This window comes from Dendropsophus ebraccatus, chromosome 11, assembly GCF_027789765.1.
Source record: "Dendropsophus ebraccatus isolate aDenEbr1 chromosome 11, aDenEbr1.pat, whole genome shotgun sequence".
Classification (NCBI taxonomy): domain Eukaryota; kingdom Metazoa; phylum Chordata; class Amphibia; order Anura; family Hylidae; genus Dendropsophus; species Dendropsophus ebraccatus.
Window position 1 is genome coordinate 83106101 of NC_091464.1, and position 21499 is coordinate 83127599.

General features: G+C 43.9%; 1 protein-coding gene and 1 long non-coding RNA gene across 3 annotated transcripts in view; one reads left to right on the plus strand and one right to left on the minus strand.

The window, feature by feature from the left end:
• The window catches only part of SSH2 (slingshot protein phosphatase 2), a 167779-nt gene that overhangs the window by 114480 nt on the left and 31800 nt on the right, over positions 1-21499 (minus strand). For both annotated transcript variants that reach the window (XM_069945025.1, XM_069945024.1), the window contains exon 2: positions 14971-15048. In XM_069945025.1, coding sequence (XP_069801126.1) covers positions 14971-15048 — 78 coding nt within the window. The remainder of the gene's footprint in view (positions 1-14970; positions 15049-21499) is intronic.
• Positions 17815-21499, plus strand: part of LOC138767500 (uncharacterized) — a 28112-nt gene continuing 24427 nt past the window's right edge. The window contains exon 1 of the long non-coding RNA XR_011358804.1: positions 17815-18000. This is a non-coding gene — a long non-coding RNA (uncharacterized lncRNA). The remainder of the gene's footprint in view (positions 18001-21499) is intronic.

Sequence of the window (21499 nt, forward strand, 5' to 3'; positions counted from 1 at the left end):
TCATCAGTTATTCACTATGTACATTCTTGGCTGTGAGATACTTTACCTTTATCTGAGTCTTAACATGTTTATACATGAAAGCCACCTTAACATGGCCTGTCTTGCGGTGTAGTATGAATGAGGTTCTAGACACATCAGCCCATAGCCCCCACGGGAATCGGAGTCCGGAATCTACTTCTGCTGAGGATGTTCTCGGATACCGAAGTCAATGGATCGGCACCAGTTTTTGGTGCTGTCCCTTGCATCCTGTGTTAATTGGCGTGCTTTAGTGATTGTGTTCTAGGTGTGAATGGTTGCTCACTATTTTACACTGCTAATTACATCTCACGCTCTTATACCTCATTCTTCAATTGAGCCCGAGATTCTATGGCCATTAGCATAACCCTGCCCATCTGTCCAGAGCTGCTCGCTCAACATTGGTCCGCTCCCTGTAGGGCGTGCATTGCGCTCCACTGGTCACATGAGACACTATATGCGTTCCACGACTGTGATCAAGGCGCATGCGTGAATGCGTTCCACTGAGCAATGCGGTACATACTGGCGTGCGTTCCACCTTCCCAATATGGTTTCTCACTCTCATGGATGTTTAACAGTTGTTTCTCTCTCACACTGATGACGCGTGGTGAGTTCCCCAGCTGCTCTGTATGTACATTACCTTATAATTAACACATATATACACTGTACACTATGCTTTGTATTATGTAACACTTTGTTGAACTCGTACTTTGAAAGAAATTGACATGTTCAACCTTACCATGATTGTTTGACTACACTATGTCTTTGTTCACACTATATACATTAAATTTTGCACTAATTGTATTTTATTGATATATTGAAGTATTCACTATTTAAACACGTGTGTAACGAAATGTGTTCACTTGCCTGAGAAAAGTCTCAGTGTAGAGACTGAAACGTCGCATTACCTGCTGTATGGATTGAATAAATCACCTTACTTTCTCACTTTGACTACGGTGTGCTGCAGTACTTTCGATTGGATATTTGTGTACTGGAGATCCCCAGTACACTGCTGGCACCCGACACTCACCTGATAATTTTCAGAGTGCAGCGCCATTTTTTCTTTGTATAGATAGATAAGATAGATAGATAAGATAGATATTGTATTGCCCCCCAAAAGTTATACAAATCCCCAATATACACTTATTACGGGAAATGCTTATAAAGTACTTTTTCCCTGCACTTACTACTGCATCAAGGCTTCACTTTCTGGATAACATGGTGATGTCACTTCCTGGATAACATGGTGATGTCACTTCCTGGATAAACATGGTGATGTCACTTCCTGGATAAACATGGTGATGTCACTTCCTGGATAAACATGGTGATGTCACAACCCGACTCCCAGAGCTGTGCGGGCTGTGGCTGCTGGAGAGGGGGATGGCAGAGGGATGCTCAGTGTCCCCCCAGTGCCCTATGTCCCCTTGCCATCATCCTCTCCAGCAGCCACAGCCCGCACAGCCCTGGGAGTCGGGTTGTGACATCACCATGTTATCCAGGAAGTGACATCACTATGTTATCCAGGAAGTGAAGCCTTGATGCTGTGCAGGGAAAAAAGCCCTTTATAAGCATTTCCCATAATAAGTGTATATTGGGGATTTCTATTACTTTTGGGGGGCGATACAATACTGTAACAAACATTTTTACCAGACTTCTCCTTTTATGGATTCTCTCCCCACTGTACACAATCAGAATCGGTAAGTAGCTGCCCCTTCCCTGATGCTATCTCTACGGCCTCATATTCACACTTCCCAAATTGTTGTTGATCCACGATTGTGGCCAAATTTAGAACACGCTGCTTTAAACAGGGCCATTCATATGCTCAGCATTTGCATGGCACAAAAAAAAAAAAAAAACACACAAGACAACAAATTGTGGTGCGGACCACAATTGCAGCACGGTTCCTTCACAGAAATCTATTAGAGACTCCACGATCTGCAAACCGTCTGCATAAAATGCAGATCACAAGAACACTAGTTCAACGTTATTAACAAAATATTGACTACACAACATTACACGGATGCTACAGATGTGCACTCCGTATGGTTTTTAGCAGATTGCGGGTGCCAAAATACGGACACTAAATATTTACACGTCAGTTTATTTTTGCAGACTATGAGGCCTCAGGGTATGTTCACACTAAGGTCAGGCAGATTCTATCCTGATCTTCTAATGTATTCCATTTCAAATTCTGCATGAATTCCACCTGGAAGTTAAGGCCATAGCGCACCAAGCAATTACCGGCGGTTACGACCAATAATCGCTTGGTGTAATAGCTCCTGTTAAAAGGCAACAAAGACACAATGTCGGCTGAACCTTGTCTTTAAACAGGCTTTGGCTGCTCATGCATGATGAGAATTGTAGTTTTGCAACAGCCGGAGGGAGGAAGGTTCCCCATCCCTGGTGCAGACATTAGGAGCCTCAGATCTGCTGCCTGCAACAACAAATATTAAACATGTGTGTGTCTATTTTAAGATTCCCAGAATAATATGTAGAATTCATTAAAATGCCTGGTCTGGGGAACACATTTGCTGGGACTTCCACCTCTGTCTCATGGGAAAGAAACAGGAAAAACCACAATGGCATGACACAGCAACGTAATACAGACGGAGCACAGTCTAGGGCGGCATTCACCGACCTGAGGCTCGGCAGCGACTGCAAAACTACAAATCCCAGCATGCTCTGATGGCCGAAGGACTTTACTGTCCCGTTCAAAATGATAAGGAACCTGACACTAGGTTTATGTGGTCCTAAATGAGGGCAGCATAAACTAGTGACAGAAATGCTGAACAGATCAGTGTATTACTTATATCATTCTGTTCAGCCGTTCTCCTAATATGCAGGAGAACAGGATACTTGCCGCACACCTCCCCCCGCCCTCCAGCTGCTGATTGACAGTTGATTGCCTATACACGGCATGGATAGATAACTAATAACAGCTGGTGGGCGGAGTTTTCTGCTTCTTATGAATATCCAGGACTACTGGGCTCATGCACATAATGGAGAGGACTACTTATTGTCCATGTTATTCAGGAAGATCTCTGGATCAGCTGCACAGAGCAATGTAAGTGATACATCATTCTGTTCAGCTTCTCTGTCACTAGTTTATATTACCCTGAGATAGGACAGCAGGAAACTACTGACAGTCTCAAGATTTGCAAATGACAAGTGGAAAAAAACAACAACAGGGAATTGTAGTCATAATAAGTCGGGTTCCCTAGTTCTGGGTTGATAAAGTCCAGGCATATACGGTACAAGGACATTTGCTTTTTCCTGATAAATATAAGTGTTCTGCCCACATACCAAGTCTTTTCTGCACACACCACTAACAATGCAGCCCGCACGTATCCCAGCGTAACGCCGGGCCTCCTGCCAAAAAGACTTTCCGACTATATGTGGCAAGCCATTAATAATCCTATAGCTATATATAAATTTTCTTTAAAAGGATACGCATGAGTTGAAAGAATTGAGTACAGATGTCGCACAGCACGGGTCAGGGATGAAGGTTTGGGCTCACAAAAGTAAAAGGTGGCCATACACATTAGGTGAACCTTGGGCAAACTCGTTGAACATCTTAGGTGTACAAGGTTGTCCCGACTTGCCCTCAAAGGCAGGTGTTGGGAGAAGGATCGGACACTTGGATCCAACACTCAACATGGAGGAAAGCTGCTGCTGGAGGTAACTCCCCTCTCTCTATTGAGAATGAATATAACTTGGCTGAGTGTGTGTGTGTGTGTGGGACATTAAGGTGACTCTGTATGTACCCACAATCTGACCCCCCCAAAACACTTGTACCTTCAGATAGCTGCTCTTAATCCAAGATCTGTCCTGGGGTCCGTTCGGCAGGTGATGCAGTTATTGTCCTAAAAAACAACTTTTAAACTTGCAGCCCTGTGTCAAATTGGCGTGGTCTAGAGTGTCTATGCCAAAGCCTTGCACCGCCTCTCCGTCCCTTCTCCGCCCTACTATTAGGAACACCCCAGGCAGGATTTCTCCTATTGATCACTTATCTGAACACTGCACACGTGGTGGATCGTTAAGGCACCTGTGCAATGTTCAGACAACTGATGAATAGGAGAAATCCTGCCTCTGGTATTCCTAATGATGAGGAGGGTGGGGAGGAAGGACGGAGGGGTGTCACAATCCTAGGGCATGGGTAGTCTAGGCCACGCCAATTTGATACAGGGCTGCAAGTTTAAAAGTGGTTTTCAAGGACAATAACTGCATCACCTGCCGAACAGACCCCAGGGCAGATATTGCAATAAAAGCAGCTATCCGAAGGTACAAGCGGTTTTGGGGGGGGGGGGTATGGAAGTTGCACTCCAAAGAGGGAGGGGGAAGTGAGGAGGCTTTCCTGAGCTTCTGTAAGATGGAATGCCTCCTCGCTCCCCTTCCTTGCAGGTCGACTTCCAGAGTATACTATAGGAGCAAAGACCAGAAAAGTAAATCTGAGTAAACGGTAGTGGATAACATCTGTGACCTCCTCCTCACATTCCGTCTAGAGGAAAAACAATGATCTATATGATGTACGCTGCTCGCTGCACTTACAGTAACTGTCATACAAAAAGAACATTTCAGCAAACCATGTACAAGTGTGACGGCAGGCCGGAGCATGTGGTTACCTATTAACGTAACCAGCATAAACACTGGTAGCCAAGTAACGGCAAGTACAAGCAGCGGGTCAGAGAGGCCAGGCTGCCGCAGACGTTACAGGGGAGGAAGGTTCCATTATATTGTCAGCTGCTCCAACAATAAGCTGTATTATAGTGTGGGTAAACATGTTATGTACATCCATATATCTACAGCGTCACACGCTTCCTATGAGGACTGCAGATTCCATACACTTGTTGTATCTGTTCTGTTCTATCTGTTGTATAGTACACAAAGAGGTAAAATATATGCGGGATATATGGGCAGGGGGCCTGATTATAGAAAGCAAGTGGCAAGGGAGATCTCAGGATGCAGCATGCACAAACATGGCCAAACATTGCTCTTAAAAGAAGTTACCCTTGCAAAAATCATTTTATTTCAATTAAACTGGTTTCAGAAAGTTATATAGATTTGTAATTTACTTCTATTTAAAAATCAGGAACTACCCAGAACAGTAGAAAATCCCCATAGAAAACCTCTCCTGCTCTGGACAGTTCCTGACATGGACAGAGGTGGCAGCAGAGAGCACAGTGTCAGACTGGAAAGGATATGCCACTTCCTGAAGGACATACAGCAGCTGATAAGTACTAGAAGACTGGACATTTTTAAAGAAGTAAATTGAAAATCTATATAACTTTCTGACACTAGCTGATTTTCTCTGGAGTACTTCTTTAATGCTGAACATCCATGGCAGTCTCAGCGACAGACATCACCCTTTTACTTTTTATGACTAGTGTCGAGGAGATCTGTCAAAACGTTCGGGATTGGTAACACTATCTGAACCAGAACACTCAGCGTTTGGTTCCCCACAGCCGCAGAAGTTGGATGCCACCCTAGGGCTGCCGGGAAAACATGGTTCCAGTCTAAGGCTATGTTCCCGCATGGTATTTTTTCAGTATTTTGCAACCAAAACCAGGAATGGCTTTAAAAACACAGAAAACCTATGTTCTCACACTGATAAAACTGAGTGGATGGCCATCATCTAATGGCAAATAATCGCAGTTATTTTAAAACAATGGCCGTTGTTCAAATGATCACAGTCTTGTTCATGCAGCCATTTCATGTAAAGGTGTCACCTAAATTTTCTTTTACTGATTACAGTCAGACACTAAAACTTCTTCTTTTATTCTAATCTGTTTCTATTTTCTGACTGTAATTTTTTTTTTTATTTCACTGTTTGTACATTGTTATGTGGGTGGCCATCTTGCCTGGGCTGTTCTTAACAGCATTTAGTGACATGCTTTACAGCAAGACTTATGGACATAGATGACAATAGACAGACTCTGTCCCCTTGAAATGAATGTGAAACATTACTGAGCGCGCTCTGTGACCTGTGAAGAGGTCTTTCCACAGGGATATGCTATTGTCTCTTCTATCTACTGGTGTCACATGACGCTGCAATGCTGTACAGATCACTTTACAGCAGCTTCCTCTTATCACCACAGACACAACAGGAAGTCTCAGCTTAGTTTTAGCCCCAGTGGTGAGAATAAAAACTGCAAAATCTCAGGATTATCCTATAATATAGAAGGAAAAAAATGAAAAAAAAAAATCAGAAAAAAAAAAAAAAAAACACCAAAAATTCTTAAAAAAATATGTTTAAAGGAGATGTCTAGCCAATTTTTAAATCTGGCAGGGACAGGGAATGTGATTCGGAGTAAGAACTTACCTCTCCCTGTGCCCGCAGTGAGTGGCGGGGCCAGGCTCCGGGTTCTCCAGTGCTTACACTTCATAACCCGGCTGATTGACAGTCTGCTCAGCCAATCAGTCAGGACAGGCATTACAACTAGGGGGGGGGGGGGGGGGGAGGAGGAGGGAAATGCCTGCCGGCGGGGGTCCAGAAGCAAGTCACCCTGCTAGACGCAGGCACAGGGGGAGTTCAAATTCCCTCCTGCCTCTGCCGGCTGCCAGATTTTAAAATTGCCCGGACTTTTCCTTTCACATAAAAACAACATTTAAACAATAAGTCTGATGCCACATTCCCTTTAAATGTATTGCTATCATTCACACAGGCAGACGTGCTGCCGATTGCGATATATTTTGCTGAAGTACAAAAGATGCGATCAGCTTATGGATCAGGCGTTTTCCCGCTCCTCGGATGATCGCTGTCACTTTTACAAAGGACGATTATCAGCCAAAGGTGCGTTCCTATCAACGCAGAGAACATAAGCCTGCCCATAATAACAGATAAGCCGGCGCTTAGACTAAACAAGACAGCCACAATTCCTCGTCATGTTCTCTAATGTGTCATACATTAAACAAGCGACAGAGTTAACGGCAGGAGAAGTCTAATAACACAAACAGCGCAATGACCTCTGTCACCGATATATTTATCCAGGAGGGTGTGTGCCGATACGCTCAACCCCACTCACCCAAAACAAACAGACGCCACCGCAGGCCAAACCAGACTGCTCCAGCCTGTATGCAAAGAGGAACTGCTGAGCAGCTAACAAAGGGTGACAGGTGTGCAGACAACCTGCCCGCAGCCGCCCCAGCAACCTACAGTCAGGACTAAAGGGACAGCTGCGGGAGATCCACCCGACCATCAGAGGCGGTACAGGTGCTCCACAGAGCTCTCCACAACATGTCCACTCAGAGGGGGGTTTAGCAACAGTGTATACAGGTTGTTTTTTTGGGGGGCAACTTATTACCTTGTTACACTGCCCCTGCCTATCACGGAGTTCTTTAAAAATCGTGAACAATATTTTACATATTTCAGTTTTTAACTTAAAGGGGTTCTTGATAATAAAAAAAAATAAAAAAATAAAATCTTTTAAATCAACCGGTGCCAGAAAGTGCCAGAGATTTGTAATTTACTTCTATTACAAAATCTCCAGTCTTCCAGTACTAATCAGCTGCTGTATGTCCTGCAGGAAGTGGTGTCTTTTTTCCAGTTCGGAGAGCAAGAGATGTTTTCTATGGGGATTTTCTGCTGCTCTGGACAGTTCCTGACATGGACAGAGGTGGCAGCAGAGAGCACTGTGTCAGACTGGAAAAAATATACCACTTCCTGCAGGACATACAGCAGCTGATTAGTACTGGATTAGTACTGGAAGACTGGAGATTTTGTAATAGAAGTAAATTACAAATCTCTGGCACTTTCTGGCACCGGTTGATTTAAAAGATTTTATTTTTTTTTTTTTTTTTATCAAGAACCCCTTTAAGTTAAAAACTGAAATATGTAAAATATTGTTCACGATTTTTAAAGAACTCCGTGATGGGCAGGGGCAGTGTAACAAGGTAATAAGTTGCCCAAAAAAACCTGTATACACTGTTGCTAAACCCCCCTCTGAGTGGACATGTTGTGGAGAGCTCTGTAAGTACTGGAAGAAGAGAGTTTTTTTTTATAGAAGTAAATTACAAATCTCAATAAATAAATTGGTGAACAACCCCTCTTAGGGTGCCTTCACACCTACCGGATTCACAGCGGATCTCACTTCTGCGGATTCGAAGCGAGAACCGCTGCAGATGCGGTATCAATTCATCCCTATGATAGCACATATTCGCAGCGGGATTAACATCCCGCTGTGAATATGTGCTTTAACTCCCTGGTGCCCGCAGCCCCTCCGTCACATCCCCCCCCATCCCGGCCACATCCCCCCCATCAGCCCACCCCCAGACCGCCGCCGCCCGCATCCTGCCGCCGAGAGCATACATTACCTGCTCAGCGGCGCGGCTGCAGTGAGGCTCCCGGCTCCGCTCCCACTCAGATCAGCTGAGCGGGACCGGAGCCGGGAGTCTCACTGCAGCCGCGCCGCCGAGCAGGTAATGTATGCTCGCGGCGGGCCGGAGATGGGCTGATGGGGGGGATGTGGCCAGGATGGGGGGGATGTGCCGCCGCCGGGGATGGGGGATGCGACGGCGGGGCTGCGGGCACCAGGGAGCTAAAGCACATATTCACAGCGGGATGTCAATCCCGCTGCGAATATGTGCTATCATAGGGGTGAATTGATACCGGATCCGCAGCGGTTCTCGCTTCGAATCCGCAGAAGTGGCACCCTAAGGAAATGTTTTCATTGAGGAATAGGCAAGTAATTTCAAGCGGAATCCGCACTTAATTTTGCATGTTCCGTCTGTAATATATTTACAGAACAATTTCCCATTGTGTTCCGCTAGAGAAATCTCATTGAAGTCATTGAGGCTTTGAATTTCTGCTGTCTGCTCCTATTCTGCCAGAGCTGAAGAAGAGGAAAATTTCCTCTTCAGGGTGTGTGTGAACATACCCTAAAAGTAGTCCACAGTCTGTAGTAATACAGCGTACTTACCTCAGCCGCTCCAGTGACAATGTTCCGATCCTGTGCTCATTATCCTGATGACTCACTGTCCCACCTGATGTCCTGAACGTGCTGCACCCTCAGGGATGGCTGCCGCACGAGGCTTTGCAGGCAGGTGGAGAGGTAAGTAGCACTTTACAGCCCCCCCCCCCCCCCCCGCCAGTTTTTTTTTAAGTATTAGTGAACGTGCCCTAAATGTGGGTGGGACCACCGCCGTGGGATGGACAGTCTTGAAAAATAGGAATAGTACATCATGTCCACACTTTCTAACTGCCTGCAGCTGACACTAGGGGGAGCTGTGGAGCTTACTGTATACAGAGTTATAAAGGTGGTCAATACAGATTATCTAACCGGACAAAACTTCAGGTTTGAGGGTACCTGCGTAAAGTTTGTTTTTGCGCAAACCCGAATGTTCAGCATTTGAATCCTGCTTCCTGGAACTTGTGGTCATCTCTAGTGCTCAATAAGAGCTACATATGCTTTTCTTAAAGGGATCTGCAGGCAGGCAGAAAATCATGAATGCAGTAAAAAGAAGCAAGAAACATGGAGCCCTAGATCACAAGAACAGAGATGAGATATACACATAGAGGGAGATTTATCAAACATGGTGTACAGTGAAATTGGCCCAGTCGCCCCTAGTAACCAATCAGATTCCACCTTTCATTCCTCACAGACTCTTTGAAAAATGAAAGGTGGAATCTGATTGGTTGCTAGGGGCAACTGAGCCAGTTTCACTTTACACCATGTATGATAAATCTCCTCCATTATATAATTAGTTTAGCATTTTCAATCTGAAAACCGAAACTTTAAAGAAAGGTTTTTCCCTGGACAATAGCAATGGCAGGAGTGTAACCGGAGAAGCCGAGGAACAATACAGGAGCACAACGCACTGACAAAACACGACTGAGGTCAAGGTCAGGGTCACAGTCAGGAGCATAGCCTACATAGAAGAACAATAACCAGGCACTTTAAACTTGAGGCCAAGGAGATGATCAGTTCCTTTAAATAGGCCACCTGGTTAATGTGTGAAAGCTACATCCGTTACCCCGGCAACCAGACACCTTTGCAGCAAATGAACTGAGCCGTGGCATGTGGGAGAGCAAAGCCACCTCGGGTTAATCAGCAATCTGATAGAAAAGCCTGTTGAACGGGAGCAGGGAGAGGTGAGTAACCCTGAAGACCCAATGGAGATATAGGAACAGAAGTCACATGATGAGGTCATGTGACTGCTGTACAGCATACTCAGGCTCTCCAGCTGTTGTAAAACTACAACTCCCATCATGCCTGGACAGCCAAAGTTAAAGCTCTATAGCAGGCATGATGGGAATTGTAGTCTCCATCTCTAAAACCTAACCCTTAAAGGATTGTTCAGAAATCAAATCAACTGGTGCCAGAAAGAGCCAGAGATTTGTACCTAACTTCAATAAAAAAAAATCAAAAAAAAATCCAGTCTTCCAGTACTTATCAGTTGCTGTATGTCCTGCAATATGCGAAGTATTCTTTCCAGTCTGGGGAGAAGGAGAGGTTTTCTATGGGAATTTGCTACTGCTCTGGAAAGTTCCTGACATGGACAGAGGTAGCAGCAGAAAGCACTGTGTCAGACTGGAGGCAATACACCACTTCCTGCAGGACATACAGCAGCTGGTAAGTATTGGAAGACTGAAGATTTTTAAATAAAAGTAAATTATAAATCTCTGGTACCAGTTGATTTGAAAAATTTTATTTCCTGAATTACCCCTAAAGAAAAAAAAAAAAAAAAAAAAAGTATAAATGAAACGTTTATACTAAAACACAAAATAATTACATTAACCTAAACAAGAATATATGCATTAATATATACAGTAATATATTACATATTATACCAGCGATGGGGAAACCTTCGGCCTTCCAGCTGGTGCAAAACTACAATTCCCATCCAGCTAAAGCTTTGGCTGTCCATGCATGATGGGAGTTGTAGTTTTGCAGCAGCCGGAGGGTGGAAGGTTTCTCATCCCTGTCTTCTAGAAAGATGTAAAGGGCTGACTAAGACAAGACGAGAGGACAGGGACGCCCGCCAGATGACTCGGCAGCAGACAGATCTCCGCAGTTTTTAATCACAGGCTGCGGGCGCCGTTCGTTTACTTAATCCGTAAAACCTTTCCCCTTTTCTCTGCATCTGATAATCTAGTTAAAACTTTCTCATCCTCTAACCACCTGTCTGGTCTACCCTGATTTTTTACAAAGCAGTAAAGCAGATGGTCTAAGACAACAAAATGCTGTGCACCAATTGCCAATAGTAAAAGGGTTCTGGAAGAATTTAAAGGGAACCAGCCCCAATGAAAGTACCAGGCGGTGTGTAATAGAGCAGGAGGAGCTGAAGAGATTGATATATAAAAAGGTTTGTGGCAAAAGATTCAGCACGACTAGTAATTTATTTGTTCTGAATTTAGGAGTCCAGTGGGTGGCCTTCCCTGCTTTAATCGCTGATTAGGACCACCCATCAGACTCCTAAGCCACAACAGGCAGAGATTTACATGACAAATGACAATTTATACTGAATCTTTTCCCACCAACGTACATACTAATCTGCTGAGCTTCTCCTGCTCTATAACATGCTGCCTGTAGATTAGACTGCATCATCCATGTGAATAGTTCCCTTTAAGAAAATATTGAAACACAGGGGGAGATCAAACATGGTGTAAAGTGAAACTGGCCCAGTTGCCCCTAGCAACCAATCAGATTCCACCTTTCATTTTCCAAAGAGTCTGTGAGGAATGAAAGGTGGAATCTGATTGGTTGTTAGGGGCGACTGAGCCAGTTTCACTTTACTCCATGTTTGATAAATCTCCCACACGGTGTCCAAAATCGTTTTGATATCGCTTCCTGCTCCGGTGTCTGTAAAATACTAGTATCCCCCCATATAAACAACAACTTTGGAGCATCTTTTCTTAGAATAATGGGTAGTGCAGTTCTACTTTAAAGGGGTTTTCCAGGCAAAACATACTGGCACACGACTGATCAGCTGTATAATGCCTGCACTACACCCACAGAAGCTGTTGTCTTCATTTACTGTGTGGCAGTGGACCTAGTTACTACAGATCAATAGCCATTCCCTTAAAAAGGGGGGGGGGGGGGGGAAAATCGAGTGAAATAATAAAATAAAATATATACAGAAATATACACACACACACAGTAACTTGGTTTAAAAGCTCACAGTTTTTCTAAATTGTGACTTGGATTAAGAGTTCCCTGTACTGGGTAGGAGGGGGCATAGTCTGCATAGCGGGGTCTACAGCCCTGTACTCTGACCCAGGAAGTCTCCCTCACCTCCCAAATCATAGCAGATCCTCTTCAGGCTGGGGCTTACATCAGGGGACAGGACTGTGGGGGTAATCTCTCCATAGCTGTAACCCCTCTCTCCCCGGACAGAGAGTGCTGCATGTATGTGCCCACATCTGTCCTGCTCATTCCTTCCTGCTCCCTGCAGTCTCTGTCAGTCCTTGTGTTTCCCATCCTCTCCATTACTGTACAGTAACTTTTAATATCACAAACTCTGCTGTTTCTGAGTGTTTGTTTCATCTGTTTTACATGTTATTTAGAATGCTAAATCATTATTTTTGGGGTGTGGAACCAATTGTCTGCATTTCTATGATTTCTTATGGAAAAATGTGCTTTGGTTTAAGAGTGGATTTGAATTACAAGCGCGGTCCCGGAATGAGTTATGCTCGTAATCCCGTAATCCAAGGCACCACTGTATGTGTATATATATGTGTGTGTGTGTGTATTTACAGCACAATCTTCCAGCATTTAGTAGCTGCTGTATGTCCTGCAGGAAGTGGCATATTCTTCCCAGTCTGACACAGTGCTCTCTGCTGCCACCTCTGTCCATGTCAGGAACTGTCCAGAGCAGCAGCAAATCCACATAGGAAACCTCTCCTGCTCTGGACAGTTCCTGACATGGACAGAGGTGGCAGTAGAGAGCACTGTGAAGAATCACCACTTCCTGCAGGACATACAGCAGCTGATAAGTACAGGAAGACTGGAGATTCTGGTACTTTCTGGCACCAGTTGATTTGAAAGAATTTTTGGCTAACAACCCCTTTAATAGACATGATCCTACAACTCCAGCATGTAGACTGAGCAATAGCAGCCAAACACACAGGGTGAGGTGTCAGCTCTTGATTGCCGCATTCGTCATGTTATTTATCTCCCACACACAAACTTCTTAAAGTGATCACAACTTTCTGCAGCAGCAGCAGAGATTCTATACATCACTCTCCTTCTGTACTGTCACGGCTGATAATCCACTTACACAACAGCCGAGGGATTTGTTCGTACACAGCAATCTTACAAAACCGCTAAAAGAGCGAGTGGGCCGTCATCTTATACAGCAGATATGTCAACGACATGAGGCCCAGCCGGAAACCAGTGACCAGAAGAACGGACGCTGCCGTGGCCGGAGGATTTCACAGGCCAGTATTGGTTATGCTGTTAGACCCCAGCACAGCAAAGCAGCAATACTAACTTATTGGGCCAATATACTAAAATAAATGGAAATAAACTGCACTTTTAAAGGGGTCGTTCACCTACATATTTTTTTTTTCAAATTAACTGGTTTCAAAAAGTGGCAGAAATTTGTAGTTTACTTTTATTAAAATATCTCCAGTCTTCCTGTACTTACTAGCTGCCATATGTCCTGCAGGAAGTGGTGTATTCTCTCCAGTCTGACACAGTGCTCTCTGCTGCCACCTCTGTCCATGTCAGGAACTGTCCAGAGCAGGAGAGGTTTTCTGCGGGGATTTGCTACTGCTCTGGACAGTTCCTGACATGAACAGAGGTGGCAGCAGAGAGCACCATGTCAGACTGGAAAGAATACGCCACTTCCTTCAGGACATACAGCAGCTGATAAGTACTGAAAGACTTGAAATTTTTAAACAGAAGTAAATTACAAATCTATAAAACTTTCTGAAACCAGTTGATTTAAAAGAAAAAGATTTTCGCTGGAGTACCCCTTTAAGGCCGACTGGTTAAAGGGAACCTGTCATAATCTTTATTCTCCCCGAACCAGGAGTCATTGGGGTGCTCCCTTCCGCTCCCATTGATTGATCGATCCCAAAATCCAAACCAGGATCTATCAATTAGGGCCAACGAAGTGGGGAGAAGCTGCAGCGAATCATGGTTCAGGCAGTGTAATTAGTGATGTCAGGTTCCCTTTAATGTTCAGAGAGGTCGGAGAAATAAGAACAATTTAAAAGGTCACTGTCATTACAAAAAAAAAAAATTGACACGTCATAGAGACATGAATGCTGTAAAATACTACTCTGGGCTGGTTGTGGATAATATAAAATAAAATAAAAATTCTACGTATACTTTCTTCAAAAAGTTAGAGCCCTATTACATGGACCGATAGTCGGCCGAATGGGCCTGATTCGGACGATTATCGCTCAGTTTAAGGGTCCATTTACACAGAAAGATTATCTGCCAAAGATTTGAAGCCAAAGCCAGAAACACTATAAACAGAGATCAGGTCATAAAGGAAAGGCTGAGGATTTCTCCTCTTTTCACATCCATTCCTGGCTTTGGCTTCAAATCTGTCAGATAATCTGTGTAAATGCCACGCTTCCCTTCCTACACCTCACCATCTTAACCCCCCCCCCCCCCCCTTTCACCCCATTGACCACTATAGAGAGTTTTTATGTTGGAAATCAAACAAAAATTTTTTTTTTTATAAATCCAAGTATATGGAAAGTATTGATAGCGGTCAGATCTAGCTTTTCATCCCTTATTCTTCTAATCCCACGAAGCGTCAGTCACAATCCAGCTGAACGGGCCTGATAAGAACTCATACGTCTATGTAAGACATCAGGCAAAAACTCAACGCTTTTTCTCTCCTTTGAAGGTAATTTTTTTTTTTTATTATTTTAAGATTTAGGTCCTTATTACCACATTTCACACATTTATATGCAAAACAAAAAGGAAAAAATAATCAGCCAAAAAAATAAAAAGTGCCATACTTCTAAAGGGCTCTATGCTACGGTGTATACCTACGTACATTGGTACCATTTAACAGCTCTGTGTCTTCACACTGGCAGCAGAACACTTCAGTCTCACTTTCTTCCAATTGTGAACTCTGTAACGTAAATGGAATAATGTCACTTTTCATGCGTCTGGTTAGGAGGAGGCAGGAAAGTGGCTGAGGGAGGCCCAGAAGCGGAGAGCAGAAGCGTCAGTCATCAGCAGAATGGAAGAGAGTCCCAGGGAGCCACCCCGGGTCACAGGAATGGGACCCGGCCTATAGAAAGAGGAGATTAAGGGGTGGCTCTCTGCCTGAGCGGCATGCCAAACGGGTCGCCTCCACTGGCAGAGGAAAACCAAGCAGATGCTATAGCTATGCAGGGGTGTGCAACGGTCTGCGGGGCGCTACATGTGCTTGCTGACACCATATACTGCTTTCCAAAGAATTAGAGATTAGCGATAGAGAGATAGGTACCAGATGAGTTGGGATTCTGCAGGCTTTACTGGTACCTCTAGGCCACAGGTTTCAAACTCAGGCCATACAGCTGTTGCAAAACTACAATTCCCATCATGCCTGGACAGCCAAAGCATGATGGGAATTGTAGTTTTGCAACAGCTTAAGGACCAGAGTTTGAAACCTGTGGCCTAGAGGTACCAGTAAAGTGAGCCTAACCAAGATGCAGATATATATATAAATAAATATAATATAATAAATATAATATAATAAATATAAATATTTGAAAATCAGATCTAAACATATTGCACACAGTTGCATCGGTGTGACCCCCAACCTCAGTGTAGAAATTGCACATATTTTTTAAATCTTCAAAAATAAATAAGTAATAAATAAAATAAGGCAATGTGAGCACCCAGCCATGAGGGAAAACAACTCATTTATAGGTTTTGGGGAACGCTATAAGATGTCTGCATCACACAGTGTCCTGCAGGAGGGTTTCCGGGTGTTCTCGCTGCTTTTACACAGGAAGCAGCTCGGTGGACTGTGTGTGATCCTGCGAGGAAACATGTTGTTTAGCCAGCGTGACAGATGCAGATCTGCCTGTAAAACGCTCTCTATCCTCGCCGCGCTCTCAGTAAATGACTGCATTAATTGCTGCAGATGAACAATAAGGCGTCTTGTGCGTCTTACACGAATCCCTTCCAGGATGGAGCCGCATGAGCCAGGAAGTTTTCATGGAAAAGGAACGAAGCTCAAATAAAAATGTCTATGGGTTGGTATCCTGTCTCTGCTCTTATGTATGTGACAAAGATAGCTCTCTATGCTGGGAGAGAGACTACTACATGGAAAAAGATGCAGGGCTGGTGGGACTGGCTAGGATTTTTTTTTTTTGTCCGAGACAGCTCGTACATGGAGACTTTTGAGTGCTTGTTGTCTAGGTTACCAACCACCACTCTGCTCTAAAAACAGTGGACTGCCTGGACATATACTGAGTATATATATCTACAGTATACTTATTTATAATTATATATTATATATATATATAATATATATATATATATATATATATATATATATATATATATATATATATATATATATATATAATCTTGATAAGTTCTACAAGAATAACTGTTAGATGAGATTCCCCTTTAAGTACAATCCAGCAATCCCCCCCCCCTTCCCACTGTGATGCAATGTGATGTACTCTCAAGACTTTAGGAGTACGGATTAGATTAATTATAAAACAACCCTTATGCTTGGGTTGTGTAATACTTATACTGATGGCCTATCCTGAGGCAGAGAGCTCAATTTTACAATTGGTGGTGGTCCCACCCTGCCGATCAGACGTGTGAAAGGGCCATGGTCTAAGAAGAAACTATAAATTTAAAAGGGTATTCTGCTCAAACATAACATTTGATATGTTGCTACCCATGATGAGACTAACAATTCCTTCCATACTTGTTATTATCTATTGAGTCTCCTTCCCCAAGTTCTGAGCTGCTGCTTTCTGCTGAAGACACAGAAATCTATGTGTAAGCTTTTGTCTCTGTCTTTCCCTCCTTTCTGAGACAGCTGATGTAAACAAGTCCCTATCTGCAACTCTGTAGCTTCTTTGTAATAGTGAGTTCATCAGAAACTTGACCTCAGAATAACCCTCCCAAAGTTACAAAGTTGCTGTCCAGGGACTTTACATCAACCATCTCTAAAGGGAGGAGACTGAATAGATAATAAGAATGGAAGGAATTGTTAGGGTTGCATTACACGGGCTGATGGGGGCCCAACAATAACTGTAAACGAGCGCCGATCTGCTAGATCGGCGCTCATTTACTGGGCCTATTACACGGCCCGATAATTATTTAACAGGGGCTGCCGGGACAAGGTTACTGTAGCGGTCCTGGTCAGTGATTGGCTAAGCAGCCTGTCAGCTAAGACAGGCCGCTCTGAAGCTGCAATGTGCGGGACCCGGGGAGAAAGAGGAGCTCTGCAGCATGGATAGGTAACGTATTTACTTTGGAATTCGCCAGCCTTCGGCCGCACACCGCTATTACACGTAGCAATGCGCCGTTGACAAATATAGGTCAAAACCTATATCAACGATCAATGATCGTTGCGTTTATTACAGGGAACGATAATTGGCCGTATAGGGCCGATTCAGCAGATTATCGTTCCGTGTAATAGTACCTATAGTCTCACCATGGGCTGCAACATATCAAAAATTTTTTGGGGTGGAATACCCCTTTAAAAGCCTGGATATAGGGATTTTGAAGGGAAACTATCAGCAGGTTAGCTGAATCTAATATGTCCCTATTGAACAGTAGATGCCAAGGAGGAAGGTTTGCGTCTTACCTTTCGCCTCGGGGCTGTTCTGATGCAGTTAGCCTCATGCTCCATGGTCCGGTAAGACTGTTATGGAGCACCGGGGCACCAGCAGGGAGCACTGCCTGGCCCATAGAGCCGAACCACCTATGGCCACCCCGCCCCTTTCTAATTATAATGAATGGAGTGGAGCGGCCGAATTGGCGATATAGGGACGGGCAGAGCTCCCGAAGGCCTCACCGGACCGCAGAGCACGCGGATAATTGCATCGGAACAGCATCAAGGAGGAAGGTAAGAGACATACCCTCCTCCTCGGCATCTCCTGTGCAATAGGGACATATTGGCAGGTTAGATTCGTCTAACCTGCTGATAGTTCCCCTTTAATTTGTTATTTGGGAGTAATGTTCTATAAAGCATACTCCTAATGTAAGGGTATTGCCATAAACATAAAATATGTAACATACAACAATGCAGGACTGCATAACCAGCTCATCCTCTTTATACGGGTAATAAAGGAACGGCTCCATCGGGCTGCTATCCCGACCATCAGCACACTATAGACTGTAATAAAATCTCAAGTGTTTGTTCACGGTCACTTACAGGACATAAAAAGGAGATACTAAATTCTTTGTGGTTGAAGGACATTCCTAATAACCCTTCAAGTATGATATTTACCAAAAGGAGATACTGCTGGATAATTCCCTTTAAATCAACTGGTGCCAGAGATTTGTAATTTACTTCTATTAAAAAATCTCAAGTCTTCCAGTACTTATCAGCAGCTGTATGTCCTACAGGAAGTGATGTATTCTTTCCAGGCTGCAGAGCAGGAGAGGTTTTTCTATGAGGATTTGCTACTGCTCTGAACAGTTACTGACATGGACAGAGGTGGCAGCAGAGAGCACTGTGTCAGACTGGAAAAAATACACAAATTCCTGCAGGACATATAGCAGCTGATAAGTACTGGAAGACTTGGGATTTTTTAATAGAAGTAAATTACAAATATCTGGCACCAGTTGATTTGAAAGAAAAAAAAAAAGAATAGTGAACTACCCCTTTAAAGGGGGGGGGGATGTGGGATTGTTTGTGTATCACTATGTTACCTGCTCCTTTAACGTTATCCAAATTAAAAAGTAAACGGTGCACCTGGATTATTATCAGCATCAAAGGCTTCTGACTGCCGTCTGCTAAATGCTGAATTTAATCTTTGCACACTACAGGCATGTAATTACATAAAAGTTGTATACACAATGACATCATGCACCGGGGCTATATATAGCAGCCGGCACCACAGGTGCACGCTGCCGAGGAACAATCCCCTCTTACATTACACAATTAATCATTTACCTTCACAATAAGATACCGGTGTGGTTGTAAAAGGAACATCTGTACTTTGCTAAGCCAGGGGGGTGGGGCTGATCACTGGATGGGGATAATTGATATATACCAGCATTCGTAGAAAAAAGTCCGTCATTAGAAGTACAGTACATTTTATGCCCACAGGTGACTTTCCTAGGACAGATGTGTCTTAAAGGGGTATTCCATTCAAACATAACTTTTGAAATGTTGCTGTACATGGTGAGACTAACAATTCCTTCCATACTTGTTATTATCTATTCAGTCTCCTTCCCTCAGTTCTGAGCTGCTGCTTTCTGCTGAGGACATAACAATCGGTGTGAGCTTTTCTCCCCCTCCGTTCTGAGACAGCCAGGGAGGGTTATTCTGAGGTCAAGTTGCTGATGAAATCACTGCGAATAACCCTACCTGCATTACAAAGAAGCTACACAGTTGCAGATAAAGCATGCCAGGGAATTGTTGACATCAGAAGGGAGGGGAAGACAGAGAGAAAAGCTCACACACAGATTTTTGTGTCTTCAGCAGAAAGCAGCAGAACTGGGGGAAGGGGACTGAAAGATAATAACACGTATAGAAGGAATTGTTAGTCTCACCATGGGCAGCAACATATTAAAAGTTATGTTTGAGCGGAATACCCCTTTAAGAAAAACTAAGGCTGGCTATACATTACAGAATGGGGATGACTTATAAGACTGACTTTCTGGCATCCGTGGACCCCTTTTAATTCATTAAAGAAAAAAAAAAAAAAAGTGTGACAGATGCCGACACTATAAGCAATGAACCTTCTTAAAGGGATAACTAGTAGCAAGTATTCTGACAGTGCTGATATTACTCCATTATAACAGCACATATTCTGCTTATGACTGGTTACTGCTCCCGGCTGATCTCAGATTTTACAGTCGTCTTAAATAGAGCAGAAAGAATTTACAATCAATTACTAATAAGAAGAAATTGGGCAATAAAACGTTCATGTGACATAGAACTATTGCAGCAATGTGATACTGGTAGCAAGTCCCACAATGCTGAGCACTAGTCCGAGCACTAGTGATATGGTTTCACCTTGGTGCCAAGCTTGAGTAATGCAGTGACGTCCCTGGCATCACTGATTAACACAAGCGTCTGCTGCTGCCAGTAACATGCCTGGCATCAGCCCTAAGGGGGTGACAACGCCATACAGTCAGCAGTCCTGCCTGGATTCATCGTCCAAATTTGATAAACGGGAATAGAATCCCGGACGTCTCAGTTCCACAAAGATTTATACATTTTGACAATTTAGCTGTTTGTAAAGCGGTTAATCTGGGATAAATGCCGCCCGTCTCGATGACGAATAATCCAGCACAATAGAGATCTGTGCCCTCCCATTAGAATAGTTACACATAGAGCAGAAAGAATAAGGGCCAATTTACAGCAATTATAATCAGATAATAAAGCCTCCCCATTGTCCACCGTCGGCACAATACGCCACCCAGCCGGCATGTAATGTATTTGTCATCGGTCTCGGCCCTCCATTATCTCTCGCAGTATTCTCCAGGCGCCTAATGGAGCCCGGCGCTATTGTCTAGGACGACTCCGGAGCAAACAATTCACACATGCAAATCAATTATTTATTCATATACTAGAAATAATAACCCCAATCAATCCACTGTCGGACAATATACAGATTGTCACATCGTGTTGTCTAATACACGGCAGGGTCTAAGCGTAGAAGACAAAATTCCTCTAAATCTGACGACGGACAATGTCAGAATGTGTCCTGTTAAACAAGCAAGTCTGATCTACCGGCATCATGTTATAGGCCAGGAGGAGAATGATATATAGTTTTTAGGGAAGAGATTCAGTAGAACTTATAATTTCAGCTTGTTCTAAGCTTAGGAGTCTAGTGGGCGGATCTAACCTGTGACAGACAGTTATTGTATTTGTAGCTGTAAATCAGTAATAAGACCGCCTACTGGACTCCTATAATGTTCCTGCATGTTCTGGGCTTAGGAGTGCAGTGGGTGGTCTCATCACACATACAATAATAATGGCCACAGGTTAGATCCGCCCACTAGACTCCTAAACCCACAACAAACTGAAATGATAAATTCTACTGAAGGAAGATTCATTTATGTTCCTGCTTGTTCTGGGCTTAGGAGGCCACTGGGCAGACTCCTCACTGGTTTACAGCTATCCCTATATGTGTACACATACAGGAATGGTCAAGCAGACGAAGGCACTCTGTCCAGTAAGTGGTGCTCGTGATAGGAAGGAATCCAGGGCAGTATGGGCGGTGGGCGGAATCCCCCACCTCTGTATGACGCGGCTCCTGATGGTACATCCTCTTTAACAATCCGGTAAACAGATCACCGTTCTCAGCCAAAGAAGACACAATAGACAGCTAGTTAAAGCGCTCAATGCAGTGAAATCCTAGCTGCATTGCTCCCTGGGAAACATCAAT